This window comes from Bos grunniens, chromosome 24 (genome assembly GCF_055505025.1).
Source record: "Bos grunniens cultivar Pamir isolate PY7600 chromosome 24, Bosgru_T2T1.0, whole genome shotgun sequence".
NCBI lineage: Eukaryota > Metazoa > Chordata > Mammalia > Artiodactyla > Bovidae > Bos > Bos grunniens.
The window spans coordinates 57,544,460-57,561,701 of NC_141188.1; the positions used below are offsets into that span (position 1 = coordinate 57,544,460).

Here is a 17,242-nt window from a genome sequence, read left to right on the forward strand (position 1 = left end):
TTCTTTCACTATAATCAGTCATATTTTATATAGGCTTGTGTCCCACTTCCTTTTGTTATAGCCATAGGAAATTTACAATTTAATAAGACTTTACGTTCTGTAACTTGTATTAATTGCAAACTATATACTTGTCTTAACTCCTCTATCTCTTTAAGAAATGATTCCCTTTTGATTCTTCGATCTCAACGAAATGTGTGGTTATCAATAAATCTCCCAACGACCCTGGGAAGATGGTCCCAGGGCTGGACTTGCTTCCAGAGTACTTACTAAACTGCTCCAACAATCTAAACGATTCGTTGGATGGCTGATTCTTGGCATTGTGGGGTTAACAGCTATTTGCACCACTGCTGCCGTCGCCGGCGCTGCTTTACATACCACGATTCAAACACATAATTTTATCCAAAACTGGACTGAAGATGCTCATAATATGTGGGCTACTCAGGCTCAGGTAGATGAGGGTATTCAAGAGGAAATACAGGAACTAAAAACAGCCATCAAATGGGTCAGAGATCAATTAATAGATTTGCAAAAACAAGTGATACTAAAATGTGATTGGAATTCTACTCAATTTTGTGTTGCTGCTGCTGCTGCTGCTAAGTCGCTTCAGTCGTGTCCGACTCTGTGCGACCCCATGGACTGCAGCCTACCAGACTTCTCCGTCCATGCGATTGTCCAGGCAAGAACACTGGAGTGGGTTGCCATTTCTTTCTCCACAATTTTGTGTGTGTGTGTGTGTGTGTGTGTGTTACTCCTGTTCATTTCAATCATAGTGCCTACAACTGCGAACAAATCAAATTTCATTTACAAAACATACATGATAATGCCTCTCTGAATGTACAATTATTGCAAAAGGAAATCTTTGAAACCTTTTATAAACGTCTGACCTCTTCCACTAATTTGGAAACTTTAGCTGAACAACTAGTTGATCAATTATCTGGACTAGACCCACTAGGATGGTTTCAAAGTATTACCCACAGCACTGGGTCTGGAACTGTAAATTTGGTGATTGTCTTGGTAATTATATTTGTTATTTATCATTGACTTTCTATAAAGTTGGTTAATACTAAACAAACTCAATTGGTCAGGACCTTTTTTACAAATACAATAAAATCGGGGGAATTGTCAGGAAGCATTTAACAGGAGCTTCCTGTGTGCTGTTTTGGATCTGTCATGAATCCTCTGTTCCTTATTAATAGGAATTAAGAGGGGTGGCAAACCGCTCCTGGGCTGAGGAATGCATGCATTTCCTTTGTTAGTTTTCCCATACGGTGGTAAGTAACTATTTCCCACCCTCTTCCTTTTTATGAACCATAAGCTAAAAATGATTATTTACAACCCTCTCTCTTTGGTATGGATTGCCTCATATTTCCTTGATAATTTGTAAGTCTGGACTTTTGATCTTTATCTTTGCTGAAAATAGCTACCTTGAAGGTATACCTTCAAGCTACCTTGAAGACAGTATATATACCCACACTATGTTGAATAAAACATCTTTGCTCCATCAGAGCTTGGGTCCCCGTGTCTGTCTTTCTTTCTCTTTCTTTCCACACAGCTAATTCTCTGGAGCGTAGAATCCTGTCGTGCTCACTCTCCTGCCTGGGCTTCTAAGACCCTCTCGAGAGGGCGCACTGTGCCTTCACCCCCTCGAGAGGGCTCCTGGTGCCTTCGTGAGCAACACAAGCCCTGTGTCAAGGACTTTACTGGTTTTCTGCGTAAACCAGGGAATATCAGCCTCTTTCTCTCTTTTACTTTCTTATCGTCGACTCCGGACCACCAGGTTCCAGTCCAGTAAAGGACCTCAACAGAGAAGCCACCACAGTGAGAGCCCATACAGCACAACTAGAGTAGCCCCTGCCCAATGTAGCTAGCGACAAGCCAGTGCAGCAGCAAAGACCCAGTACAGCCAAATATAAATAAACAAAAAATTCTTAAATGCTTTTCCTGCATATTAGTAGATCATAAATTTTCTCCTCTAGATTGCTGGATTTTGTTTACTAATATTTTATACAAGATTTTTACACCAATATTCCTAACTGGAACTGGTTGGTAACTTTTTTTTTTGTACAAACTCTGTCAGATTCTGGGATCAATGTCATACTTCAAAAATAAATTTGGAAGTTTTCTCTTTTGATATGGTCTTAAGTAATTGCAGTAACACTAGACTACCTGATCTTCATAGAGATTTGCTAGAATTTCCCTGTGAAGTCATCCTGGTATTTATGGAAGGCCTCTGTTACTATTTTCTCTATTTCCTCAGTGGTGACTGATCTATTTAGGAGTTCTGCTTCTAGAGGAATTGATTTTGATAAACCATTTTTCTAGAAAAGTATCCATTTCTTTGACTAAACAAGAACTGCTTTAAAGTTTACCAAGTAATAAAGTTTACCAAGTATCAGCTGCATGTTCTATCAGTCTTCATTAATAATACTAATATATACACTAATACATGTGTATACAGTTCTGAAAGACTAAAGAAACAAATTTTTACAGGTCAAATAATTATGAATATGGTAAAAAGTCATTAGAATAGACCCTTAACTATCCACAGACTAGCCTAAATGCTTACAAAGCCAAAATATTCTATTATATAAATGTTATACTGCATTAGATGTTAAATATATTAGTCAGGGTAACATATTGTAACTAATTCAAAAAGAGAGGTAGGAAGAAAAGGAGCATTACAGAGCCAAGTTCTACTTCTATATTATTCTGAACTCCATAAACATGTCTTGAAAATGTGACAAAATCTTACAAACATTTAAATGTCTACCATCCTACCATGATGCCTCTTCATACTGTATGTAGGATCAAGACCTCAAGCTTGAAGGCAACATTGCAGTCATACTTCCAATACTTTAATGATGAAAATAAACTAAATAAATTATTTAAATTGTTTTTTAATTTATCTTGGGACACACAAAATAAGTAGTGTAGCTGAACAGTTGCATTAAGTGCTCTGTTAGTCAACACTATCTGGGACAAACTGGCATAATATTATATATTTGACATAATTGCAAATTTACATATTCTGGAAACATGTTACTGGAAATAAATATTACTACTTATGCAATCAACTTGCCAATAATGAGGAAAGAATCATGAGAAAACAATCTCATAAATCCAGATTGTGGGACAGTGCATAAGACAGATGGTCCAGACCTGCACTGTACAATGAGACAGCCATTAGCCACATGTGTCAATTCAAAATTAATTAAAAATAGATAAAATGGAAAATTCAGTGCCTCAGATGCCCTAGTCACATAAAAAATGCCACATGTGTCTAGCAGCTATTGTGGTAGACTGGTGCTGTCTTAAACTTTTCAAAAAGGCAGTCATGAAAGGAAAAAAGGTATAGAGAAGTTTCTAGACTAAAGAACACTAAAGAGACTGACAAAAGCAATGCATGACCCTTCCAAAATCACTGTAGATGGTGACTGCAGTCATGAAATTAAAAGACACTTACTCCTTGGAAGGAAAGTTAGGACCAACCTAGACAGCATATTCAAAAGCAGATATTACTTTCCAACAAAGGTCCGTCTAGTCAAGGCTATGGTTTTTCAGTGGTCATGTACGGATGTGAGAGTTGGACTGTGAAGAAAGCTGAGTGCCAAAGAATTGATGCTTTTGAACTGTGGTGTTGGAGAGGACTCTTGAGAATCCCTTGGACTGCAAGGAGACCCAACCAGTCCATCCTAAAGGAGACCAGTCCTGGGTGTTCACTGGAAGGACTGATGCTAAAGCTGAAACTCCAATACTTTGGCCACCTCACGCGAAGAGTTGACTCATTGGAAAAGACTCTGATGCTGGGAGGGATTGGGGGCAGGAGGAGAAGGGGGCGACAGAGGATGAGATGGCTGGATGGCATCACTGACTCGATGCACATGAGTTTGGGTGAACTCCAGGAGTTGCTGATGGACAGGGAGGCCTGGCGTGCTGTGATTCATGGGGTCGTGGAGTCGGACACGACTGAGCAACTGAACTGAACTGGGGAAAAAAGCTATGAAGTACATTTCAGAGACAATTAAGGAAATTTTAATATAAGCTGTACATTATGGCACCCCACTCCAGTGTTCTTGCCTGGAGAATCCCAGGGACAGGGGAGCCTGGTGGGCTTCCGTCTACAGGGTCGCACAGAGTTGGACAGGACTGAAGCGACTTAGCAGCAGCAGCAGCAGCAGCAGGGATAAGTGAATCAATGTTAAATTTCTTAGAAGTGATAATGGCATCATGGTTATACCAGAGAATGTCCTTATTCTTAGGAACTACGTGCTGAAATATTTACACATGAACCGTCATGATGTTTATAACTTATTTTGCAAATGATGCCGCAAAAACCAAAGCAAATACATACATACTGAGATAGAACAAAAACAGCAAAACATTCACAACTGATGAGCATAAGTGAATGGTATGCATGTCTGTAGTACACAGTCAACTTTTTTCGTTTGACTATATTTCATCTATTACTTTAGGGGAGGAAGGGATGGAATCCAACAGGAGACAGACAGGAGTTACAAAAAAGCTCTTCATGCTTCAAGTTTTTGGTTAAAGAAATATCTATCCTACCTACTACGTAAATTAGGGGCATTCATGTTCTATTTATTTTGATGAATGTGACAAATTTGAAGACCAAAACCTATAGTTAGGATGTTGGAATACTGAAATACACTAATGAGCCTTAAGATTTAAACAAAGCACACGCAAATACGCGTTTGATTCTAGAATGCCCAGCAAGCAAACTTCTGAAGAGGGAGACTTGATACAGCTAGCCCCCTCATGCTATTTGAAGCCATACAAGGTACACTTAGCAAATATGGGAAAGAAAAAAATAGAAATGTTTAACATTTTTCCAATTCAGTAAACATATTAAAAACCGAAAGTCATTATTTTTACAAAAATACTGCCTTCTTGGAGAAAGAAATGTCAACGCACTCCGGTGTTCTTGCCTTGAGAATCCCAGAAACGGAGGAGCCTCGTGGGCTGCCGTCTATGGGGCTGCACAGAGTCGGACATGACTGAAGAGACTTAGCAGCAGCAGCAACTGCCTTCTTAAAAGAATCTTTTTGATTCTTAACTTTTGAGTATCATGTTCTACATCTTTTGCAATATTTCAACTCTCCCTAGAAGACATACCTATTTCTTTAACTCTGGCTCCAGTCAAATCAGGAGTTTCAAAACTGTAGGATGTGTGAAATCAGTAGTTACATAGCCTTTCAGTGTTAAAACCTAATGACAAAAAGTCTTTAGTCTAAGGAACCCAATATTATTTTAAAAATATGCATAGATTTTTGCAATGCTTCTATTTAAATCTACTTTAAGACACAGGTTTTCATTCAATTTCCATTTATGTTGTAAAAACAATAACGTTCCAAGAACAGACTACCAGTTTTAAACATTGAATAACCCTGCAAGATCTATAGTTCAAAACTTTTGCAGTCTTGACACCTGATGGAAAAAAAATGAAACTGTTTTTTTACAGTTTTTCAGTGTATAATAACATCTAGATGAAAACTAAATTTACTTATTAAAACTTTATTTTTTCCTGCTTATTTCCAACCAAAACCCAAACCCTGATATCACACTCAGCTGATATAAAGAACAGAGCATTCCTACAGTTAAGCACCCAGACTGTTGTGCCCATAAGACTTCTTCATGCAAAAATCCTTAGTAATAAAGGAAAAAATACAAAGAGGTAAACACAACAGTTTACAAGTCAAATGATTTCTAAAATTTTCCTAAAGGTGTCACAACCCTGACTTACACATGCTCATACTTTCTAATTGAATATTACCATTTCAAATTACTATATCATAGTTCTAGTTTAAATAAATATTCGTTATTAAAATTCCTTAACTTTTTTGAGGACATAACCCTGCCACTCACACATATAAAAAGAACTGCTCCTATTTACCTACCTACAAAGTCTCCTTATTCAACATGAATTTAGGAGCCTTACAGAAAGACTGGCAGCCCTGTGACAGCTCTGTTTTATTGCACTTGGTGTACATGCTTTCATATAGCAGCTTTAATTTGAGGTAACACTTACCTTTTAAAAATTCATTTTTAATCTGCCAATACATTTACTTTATAACAAGCAAAATTTAAAAAAATATATATACATATATATCTTTTGCTATGCAGGATTTACTAATTTGCATAAGTCAGTCAGTCACCATGAAGTAGCTACTTTTGAATTTTACTTTCCTTCTCAAATAGCTCTCATACGATAGATACAAATTATAACTATTCATGTTATATATGAATATATATAATTCCAAAGTTTCAAAAACTTTGGAATTCTTACGTCATCAAGCTATTATTTAAAATAATTCTTAAAATTTTTAAAATATATGCAATACTAAAGTCACATTTGGTTCCAAAATAAAATCAGTAACTAGGATTTTTAAATAAGAGTGCCAGAAAATAGGGGGTATATTTAAAAAGAGAGAAAACTTTAAAAACTGGTAGAAAGGAAGTTCAGTATGTTAACAGTCACACATAAAATTTATGTGTCATTTTACATAGTTGTCAAAAAGTGAAAAAATTTTCCAATGCAAACTTCTTCACTTTTGGGGGAAAAATAGTAAAAATCAAATGTTTAAAAGTGGCGATTAAAATAGTTCAGAAAGCAGATTAAAAACAGGTGGCAAATAAAATTAGAAGACGGACTTCCCTGGTGGCCCAGTGGCTAAGACTCCACGCTCCCAATGCAGAGGGCCCAGGTTCATTCCCTGGTCAGGGAACTAGATCCCACTAGCCACAACTAAAGATCCTGTGAGCTGCAACTGAGACCTGGTGCAGCCGAATAAATAAAAATAAGTATTAAACAAAAAGAGAGAAAAAATTTTGAAAAAAAATTAGGAGAAGAAATTTTGGATAAAGTTTATGATGGGGACTTAAGGGTATAATGGGCTTTCCAGGTGGCGCTAGTAGTAAAGAACCTGCCTGTTAATGCAAGAGACGGGGGTTCGATCCCTGGGTCAGGAAGATTCCCCTGGAGAAGGGAATGGCAACTCACTCCAGTACTCTTGCCTGGAGAATCCCAAGGACAGAGAAGCCTGGTGGGCTACGGTCCATAGGGTCACAAAGAGTTGGACACGACTGAAGTGACTTAGCACACATACAAGTAAGGTTATAATACATATTACACAGACAAAACCCAATAGTCAGCTACTGAATTCATTTTTAAAGTTCTTACTGAAAAGTATTCTTAACTAGCGAAAGATAAAACATGAAAAGAGTAAATTTCATTTCAACCAAATAATGACAGACGCAAGTGACATCACTTCACTTCTAAGATCACATACATAGCCTTTCGGAATATCGGTGTCCTCGTTGCTCCCAGGGTCGTTCTCTAAGTGCTGCTTGATTTTTTCCTCTAGTCCCACAGCATCGGCTCCTTGATACTGATCAATTCTCACTTTGTTTCGAAAAAACAGAAATGTAGGTGTTGCTGATATATTGTTGGTGGCAGCTGTTCCCTAGAATTGTCAAGTTAGACAGCATTACAAATTAAACTACTCAGAATATTCACTCTGCATCTGTATGGAAGTTAAATATCACAAACATGAACTAAAAACATGTAAAATAACTTACTCCTAACTGTTACTTAAGAAAGAGCAAGCCTATTCTGAAAGGTCACAACTCTATTACCCACATGTCCACACTGAAGAATAGCCCCGTATTTTCATGTTTTAGTGTTAAAGACTTCATTCATTCATTCAGTAGAACAATCAGTTTCCAGTACAGAAACTGCACTTGACAAAACCAGATACTTCTCTCATAAGCACAGACTATTTCTCAAATGGAGAAACCGAGAAGGGTATTGAGATTTGTCAACATAAAAAGTACACATGTGAAAAAACAGCAGCACATCTGTCCATGAAACATCCTCACCTAGTTTTACTCTTTAAGAAATGATTTCTGGTCTCCCATCAAAAACACTGCAACTGGTATCTTTTCAAATTCTGCTCCAACTCTATGATATATAAGACTAGCCACCAAATGAAAATCTGTTAACCACTGATTCATGGTTTAAGTTCTTCATGAGAAGTGTACAGAAAACAAGTGAAATAAATATGTCCTCTTGCATATTCTAATGCGAGGAAGAGGTATGACTATTTAAAAAAAAAAAAAAGGCATAAAGTTTACAAAGACGTCTTCTCTAAGCCTCATAAGTGGGAAAAAAAGAAGACTGACAGTGCCATCCAAAGGAAATACACAAATGTGAGCTGTACGTGAAATTTAAAGTTTTCTAGAATCCACAAACAAAGAAGAGAAACGAGTGAAATTCATTTTAGCAACCTGTCTTGTAAATCCAAATATGCACTTTAACATATAGTCGATATAAAAGTTAATGACATATTTTACATTTTTTTGGTTCATATTAAGCCTTCAAAATCCTATATTACACTCACAGCACAACTCTATTTGGACTTGCCATATTTCAAGTGCTCATTTCAACTAACTACATGTGGCTACCATACAGGACGACACAGCTTCAGAAGACAGCACTTCCAGATTAGAGACGCAGAATACTGATATTAAGGCCAGAGCTACTGTCCAGCAGCATGTGACCAGAGTACTAAACAATGAACATGGAACAGAATTTGCACCAAATCCCCAAACTGCTTACCTATGTAACATTTAAGATTTTTGTTTTTTCAACCCAGAAATGCAAAGGCAAAAGCCTCAATGGAAAAAAAAAAAAAAACTACAGAGTCAGGATTCTCAGTCAAGATTACACTTTTGTAGTCTTCTGTGTTGCAAGAAGCCTTCAAAAACTTTTCTGGCATAACCACTCTTTCACACTACACACACGTAAACATAGAGCTGTCACACCGCCATGCCAACTAAGTAGCCAGGGCAATCTACTGACCTGTGGCTCAATCAGCAGCAATCAATGTTTTAAACTTTCTGCTGAGTATGCAGCTTTGGAGCTAAGGTCATACAATGATCAATTCAAATCAAACTCTAACCAAGAATTCTCTCCCATGGGTTTTTAACCAAACAATGTGTCAACAGTATAAGATAAGATATAATTCCAGATTTGCAAAAAAATAAAGAAATGTAAAATAGAACAGCCAAGTGACCTACTAAGTTTAACAACATACTATTAGTTTTATATCAAAAAAATATGAATATAAACAAACTCAGAAGCAGTTAATATCAGACTACTTTTCTTAACTAATACAGCCGTAACAACACTTGCATTCACCACTGCAAGACAGATATCATCCTACCTCCAAATAAACAAGTACTTAGTACATAAAGAGATAGATAAAGGATGATATTAATGTGAATTTCAAGCCAATTTGTAAATTTTCAAAAAATTTTAAAAGGGCCCTCTTGCCTTACCTGACACTGATGTACATCTACTTCCAAGAAAACTGCCTGTGGATACTTATTACTCATAGAACTGAATGCTGGGGCAATCCTTAAACACGGCCCACACCTGTGAAAAACATAAGAGTACTTTGTAAGTAAGATAACACCAAAGACTATACAAATTTACACTCTAAAGATTTCGTCAATTAAAACATAAACTTAAAAAGTTCTGATCAAATTGTCTTTAGACTTTCTCCTTCCAATATATTATTTAGACAAATGCTTACAATAGTATCACACTACCTTAATGACTACAGATTTATATTGTCTTTAAGTCTAATAGTGTTATATTCCAGCTTTCTTCTCACTGAAAGAAATTAAAGGCTAAATAAATATAGGAATATACTACACGTATGAATTGGAAAACTCAATACTGTCAAGATGTCAAGTCTCCTCAATTTGATATTTAAAGTCAATGTAAAATTCTAACAGGTTTTTGAGAAATTAACAACTCTAAATTCTAAAATTTATAGGGAAATATCAAGGATAGCCCAGGCAGTCTGGGGTTCAAAGCTGAAGGAATTCCATTACCAGATATTAAAAACTACCAAGAAGCTTTATAAGTTAAGAGGATAAAGGATAAACAAACTCACCAATTTTAAAAAAACGTTCAAAGGTAGACCCATCCCATACACAGTAACCTAACTTTTGAAAAAGCTGACACAGTAGTACAGTGGAGAAAAGACAGTCTTTTCAATACACATTGCTGAGTCAAAATGGATACCCACCTGGGGGTAAAAAATGACTCCTAACTCACAATGTACACAAAAATCAATTCCAGATGGATTATAGATCTAAAATGAAAGGTAAAACTACGGTTTTAGGGTAAAAAAATACAGAGAATACTTTGAAAACCTTGAGTAAGCAAAAATTTATTTCTTAAAACACTGAAAGCACTAAAGAGAAAAGGGACGAACTGATATTTGGGGATATACTTGATAAGCTGGAAAATATTACGCTTAAGACCTTTTGTTCATCAAGATAACAAAGGGTGAAAAGACAAACCACACATTGGTAAAAAAAAAAAATGTGTAAAACATATCAAACATATGACTTATACCTCTAATATGTAAAAAAGCACTTACAAATCAATAAGACTGTTATCCAAAAGAAAAAAAAGAGTTCTCTTGAATAGGACAAATGAGGTTATCCAAGCAGTCAGTAGGAGAAGGCAATGGCACCCCACTCCAGTACTCTTACCTGGAGAATCCCAGGGACGGGGAAGCCTGGGGGGCTACCGTCTATGGGGTCACACAGAGTCAGACACGACTGAAGTGACTTAGCAATAGCAAAAAAAAAAAGCAGTGAGTAAATAGAAAAAGACTTCCTCAGTCACTAAGGAAACAAAGGATGTGCAAATTAAAGCTACTCCCACTAAGACAGCTAAAACAACAAAGAAGGAAGCACTGTCAAGAACTGGGAGCAAATGACCTGTTAGTGACAGTGCAAATGGGTATAAGCACTTTATCGGGTAAGAAAGGAAACTGAAGTTACCTGTTAAAGTAAGATTTATGCCTACCAGTGACCACGTCCAGGGTATACAAAACAGAAACATCTGCATGTGTGCCTTTAGGGCTTATGAAAAAATACTGGTAGAAGTAACATTTCTAATGGCCAAAAACTGGATACCACCCAAGTTCCTCTCAAGAACAGAATGAGTAAACTAACTGTAGTTAATCACGCACTGGAATACTATATAACAATGAAAATGACTGATGTAAAACCTCATGCCAAAACATAAATGAACCTCACAAATAACACTGAGAAAATAAGTATAGTCTATTATTCCACTTAGTTTAGTTCAGTTCAGTCGCTCAGTCGTGTCCAACTCTTTGCGACCCCATAAATTGCAGCACACCAGGCCTCCCTGTCCATCACCAACTCCCAGAGTTCACCCAGACTCACGTCCATTGAGTCAGTGATGCCATCCAGCCATCTCATCCTCTGTTGTCCCCTTCTCCTCCTGCCCCCAATCCCTCCCAGCATCAGAGTCTTTTCCAATGAGTCAACTCTTCGCATGAGGTGGCCAAAGTATTGGAGTTTCAGCTTTAGCATCAGTCCTTCAGTGAACACCCAGGACTGATCTCCTTCAGAATGGACTGGTTGGATCTCCTTGCAGTCCAAAGGATTCTCAAGAGTCCTCTCCAACACCACAGTTCAAAAGTATCAATTCTTCGGCACTCAGCTTTCTTCACAGTCCAACTCTCACATCCATACATGACCACTGAAAAACCATAGCCTTGACTAGACGGACCTTTGTTGGAAAGTAATATCTGCTTTTGAATATGCTGTCTAGGTTGGTCCTAACTCCTTCCAAGGAGTAAGCGTCTTTTAATTTCATGACTGCAGTCACCATCTGCAGTGATTTTGGAGCCCAAGAAAATAAAGTCTGACACTGATTCCACTTATGTACAGTTCAAATACAGGTAAAACAAATCAATGGTATTATAAATCAAAACAAGTCACTTTTGTTAGTGACAGGATAGGGCATGAGAGATATTTTGAGAGGTTAGTAATGTTCCATTTGTCCAGAAGCTAAACAAACATGCGTGTGTATTCAGTTTGTGAAAATTCTCTGAACTGTACATTTATCCTTGTGTACTATGTATATTTCAATGAAAGTTCCAAAAAATTAAAATTAAGAAAAATCTTGGCTTTAACAGACAGGAACACAAGGAAAAGCAGATTCTAAAGCACAAGATGTTCAAATTCACAAATGTTCAAACTCAAGTTGTGATTCTCTTTCCATTCTTAATATTTTAATCAGCATTTTCATCTTCTGCCATCTTTAAGACTCACAGCAATAAGAAAATAACTATTAATTTCTTAAATACTAAACTTGATGCTTCTGAAAATAAATTTTTGGATCTAACAATTTTAGGCCCTGAGACTAAATTTTACAGGAACAAACATTTACAGTTGATGAAATCTATCTTTAGATTAGCAAAATACTACTGGCTTTTAATCAGTCTTAAACATTATGGATAGGAGTACACACTGGTAGATCCTTTTTGAAGGGTCACTTGGTCATTATCTGCCAACTTTAAATGACCACAATTTAAGATTCAACAACCTTTACTCCTAAAAGTCAATCCTATCTTAACAATCTATTTCACAATAATACGTATAAAGAAGTTCAATGAAACATCTGAAATAGTTTTTTAAAGATAGAAATAATCTAAATGACAATCAATATAAAAATATTTTTAGAAATTATAATATATAAAATAAGCTATGATATATGGTACAACACAAGGAAACAGAGCCAGTATTTTGTAATATCTATAAATGGAGTGTGATCTTTAAAAACTGTGAATTACCATATGGTACATTGTAACTTATATAATACTATGTATCAACTATACTTCAACAACAACAACAAAAATTATGACACATTCACACCAGGGGATAAGGATAAACTGTACTGTTCAAAAGAAAACTTAAGTCTCACAAAAAAATGTTCTCTGTGACCACATTTAACACACGCCTTTATATACGTTATCTACATGTTATATATGTATACAAACACATACTTACAACTTAGGTGTGTCACACAATAAACTACTACTTCTGAAAAATGGGATTGGAAAGGAAGAGAAAGTTTAGGGGAGACTTTCAGAACTGCCTATACTCCTGCATTCTCCGGTTTCTCTGATAGTTATTTTCCTTTTACGATAGTGAATAAACTGACAGTAGGCGATTAAGTGTTTGCTGCATGTAAACAGAGGCCACAGGAGAAGCGCAAGCATCACGCTGCGTCACAGAATACACCTGGCGTACGCACAGTATCAGAGTTTCTCATTCCCGAAAAAAACCTCCTTTCTGCAGAAGCATGTGCCCAAAATTACGGAAAAAATAAGATTGGTGTCAGTCATTTAAACCCATGCAACTTTGTAAACATATTCCTACAAAAAAACAGCAACTGGTACTCAGGAAATACCTGAGGCAGGAGCCTCAGACCTAGAGGCTACCTCAGGAGACATTTAAATTGTACAAAAACGATCAAATGGAAGTGCCTGCTGTATTACAGGTGCTGTGAGAATCAGATGCAAGGGAAGCTCGGAGCCAGCAGGGCGGCCAGCCAGGCAGGGGACAGGAGGAAGGACAAGACGAGACTGACCTCCGCTGGGGAACCAGGGCTAGGAGCTGAGGCCCAGGTTTAACTTTATTAATTTAGACTTAAACAGATCCTGAAAGGGAGCCTGCCTCTGTGGCTGAGGGCTTTTCTGCTTCCTGTTACAGGCTCTATTCCTATTTCTGGCCCTCACTACCTAAGAAAAATATTAGAATATTAACACAACCTCCACCCTTGTATGGACGTCATCACTCCACTCATCAATCATGTATGAGCTAACCTGAAGCTAAACAGACCGCTAAATAATGACTGTCTTGAAAATAAATGTTCCCTTTCAAAATTTAACCTTATCTCGATCCTGTTTAATTTAGTTAGTTGTCATGTAAGATGGAACGTCTTATATGATGTCTTTAGTCAAAAACCAAAATAAGTCACAGAACACAGAAGCACAGAAATATACAGCAGCATACTTTCACATTATAATCACTCAAGTGAAATTACTTGCTATTTTAATAAGGTCCTTGCTTACCACTAGCATCTAAAGGTAAACTTAAACTTCCAAAATTAGCTGAGCTCACAAACAAATCATTTGATTTCTCTGGAAAACAGGAAGGGACTAGATTCCTCAAGGGCCTTTCCTATCTCTAGAACATTATGCCCCCAAACATGCCTAAATTTCAGGACTGTACTTTTTTGACTTTGCAAAGCCCTTAATTTGAAGCCCTTAGATAGTAGATTACCTCAGTACCTTTGAACTTGCAAGAAACCAGGGACCATCTAGTCCAGAGATTTAAAAAAAGAAAAAAAAAAAAAGGTTATTTTTCCACCTCTGAACTCTTTGATGGAAAGCTTACCTGTTACATCCAGTGTGTAAGAACTAAACTCACAAAGCTGAAACTTTAAAATTGACCTAGCAGAACACAATTATTTGATAAGAGGCAAATGCCAGAAAGGAGAAGGAAATGGCAACCCACTCCAGAAATCTTGCCTGGAGAATCCCATGGACAGAGAAGCCTGGCGGGCTGCAGTCCATGGGGTCGCAAAGAGTCGGTCACAACTTAGCAACTAAACCACCACCACCAGATGCCAGAAAAGTTAACTGACTTGATCAAGATCAGACACTTTAGTTAGTGGCAGGGCCACAACCAGAACAGTTAACTCCTGAAGCCAATCCAACATCAGTTTTCTTTGAAAACAAGCTAGGTTCTTCTTAATAAGATTTGTATTTAGTCATAATACAAACAGATTCTATTTCAAGAACTTGCTGTTCTTCCCCACTTGCTAAAGTAGTCAGTTCTCTCCATCAAGCGGTAATGTGTACAAATACGCTCAGCTGGTATATGGTGTGGAAAATGTACATGCCTTCTGAAGATGCATTTTAAAAGTCTGCTTTCTCGGAGGCATGCCTGTAGAACGGGTTGTTTCTAGACGTATTATATTTACTAATGAACAAGCATGGTCAAATGATCCTATTAGGGACACAGAATCGCTAGCGTTCACTAAGCGTGTATCGTATGTTATGTAATTTATAAAACCTTTAAATTCATTTAGGCTTCACAATTCCTCATTTTAAAGACAAGAACAATGAAGCACAGTGCTGAAATCCGATCACAAAACCCAACTCAACTGCTATTCCAAAACCTGCACAACAGTGGCCCACACTGTGCTTTTTGCTTTGTTTTGGTTGTTATTTCTAAGTTAACCGCCAAGATTAAAATTACTTACACACTCTTGAAAGGCAACCAGACAGATTATATACTGCATAATACCATCTTTATAGTGTTAGAATTCAAGAGTGAGAGGAGCCTGCAGGAGGATGGGGGTTGGGGGTAGTGAGGGATTGTGCAATGCAGGTATTCCTGACTGGGTATTGGTTAAACAGGTGCAATCATTTCGAAAACTTACCAAACTATGCACCTAAATGGTTTGTGTACATTCTCTGCATGCCTGCTATACTTCAATAAAAATGTTTATTAAAAAAAAAATCTCTATATATTCTCTAGGGCCTGAGGAAGCCCTAGTTATCTTTCTGCCACCTGTATCACTTCCTAATATTATTTGCTTGGTCCATATGGACCGTTGGGCCTGTATTACGGTAAAGTACCTTCAGTCCACAGCAATTTCACAATACATAATTAGTACTATTATATAGCGTATTATTGGGACAAACCACCACAATCATTGCATCTCACCATCCTAATACACAGACATTCTTCTTTGTTGTTGTTGTATTAGTCGCTCAGTCGTGTCCTACTCTGTGACCCCATGGACTGCTGCCCACCAGGCTCCTGTCCATGGGGATTCTCCAGGCAAGAATACTGGAGTGGGTTGTTATTCCCTTCTCCAGGGGATCTTCCCAACCCAGGGTTCAAACCTGCGTCTCCTGCATTGCAGGCAGATTCTTTACCGTCTCAGCCACTAGGAAAGCTATTCTCAGACATTCTTAGACAGTAGCAATAACACCTAACTACAAAGTAAAACCTGCTTGAATAAAACTGAATATATGGTAAACGTATCTACAAAAGTTGTACACTCATGAATTCATGATAAAAATCACTCATTGCTGAGTTTTATGGGAAAGAAAACATACATCCTTTTAAACTTGGTGTTAATCAGTGATAACAACTGTTTATGACCACTTAAGTGTATTTGGGTATATTTAAGATATATCAGTTTGGAGACACCAGTTACAAAAACAAGTTATCACAGTATATAATCCACATACATAATTCCATCCTCTGAACAGTATAGTTGGGTTACATGTTATTATTCCCATTTTACAGGTAGGTAAATGAATATTAGAATGTGAGCTGAACTGTCCTCCATTGAAAGTTTTGCAGGCAGAGCTTATTCAAGGCAGCATTTACTGAAAAATATCAGGCTCCATGCAATAAAGAGGTGAATTTGCATCACCCTCTGCTTAGGCTGGAAAGAACAGGATAGCACTTTACAATCCAAACAGTGCATTCAACAAGGGGACCTTAAACAAGGTATCTTAAATAGATCTCTTTGTGACTCAACTTTCTTTTAGTTTATAAAATGGAGATAATACCAAAGATTATTTTGAGGACTGCAGGAGTCAACAAGTGCTTAAGTAAGTCCCTTACACAGACTAACTTAAATGTATTAAGATGTGATGATTATTTTAATTGCTTAAAAAAATACTAGAGAAGGGTGCCATTCATTGGGTTAAAGACAGTTTTTCCAATAAATGGTGTTGGCAAAGCTGGAGAGCCACACGGAAAAGAATGAAGCTGGACCCAGTAAGAGTATCAGTTAAACCATATACAAAAGTTAATTACAAATACATCACACACCTAAAACTTAAGAGCTAAAACTAGAAAATTATTTGATGAAAACACAGGGAGGAATATCCATGATACTGGATTTGGCAATGATTTCTGGGATATGACACCAAAAGCACAACTTCAGCACAATTTTCCAACTCCGCTTGTGCGTCAAAGGACACTGTCAAAAAACTGAAAAGGCAACCAATGGGAGAAAATATCTGCAAATGATACATCTGAAAAAGGGTTAAGATCTCCAATATATAAAGAACTCCCACAAATCCACAACAACAACAAAAAACAAATAACCCAGTTCAAAATGGGCAAAGGACTCCAACAGACATTTCTCCAAAGAAGACAAACGGACAGTAAGTTTGTGAAAAGATGCTCAACATGATCAGTTATCAAGGAAATGCTAATCAAAACCACCAGAAACCACTTCACACCCATCTAAGATGGCTATTAAAATATTTTTAAACGTTGACACATAGAG

General features: G+C 37.1%; 1 protein-coding gene across 3 annotated transcripts in view; it reads right to left on the reverse strand.

Moving 5' to 3' along the window:
- Positions 1-17,242, reverse strand: part of TXNL1 (thioredoxin like 1) — a 43,071-nt gene that overhangs the window by 23,087 nt on the left and 2,742 nt on the right. For all 3 annotated transcript variants that reach the window (XM_086372453.1, XM_086372452.1, XM_086372451.1), the window contains exons 2-3: positions 9,358-9,454; positions 7,308-7,481 (exon numbers count right to left, since the gene is read on the reverse strand). In XM_086372453.1, the coding sequence (XP_086228579.1) occupies positions 7,308-7,481; positions 9,358-9,454 (271 nt within the window). The remainder of the gene's footprint in view (positions 1-7,307; positions 7,482-9,357; positions 9,455-17,242) is intronic.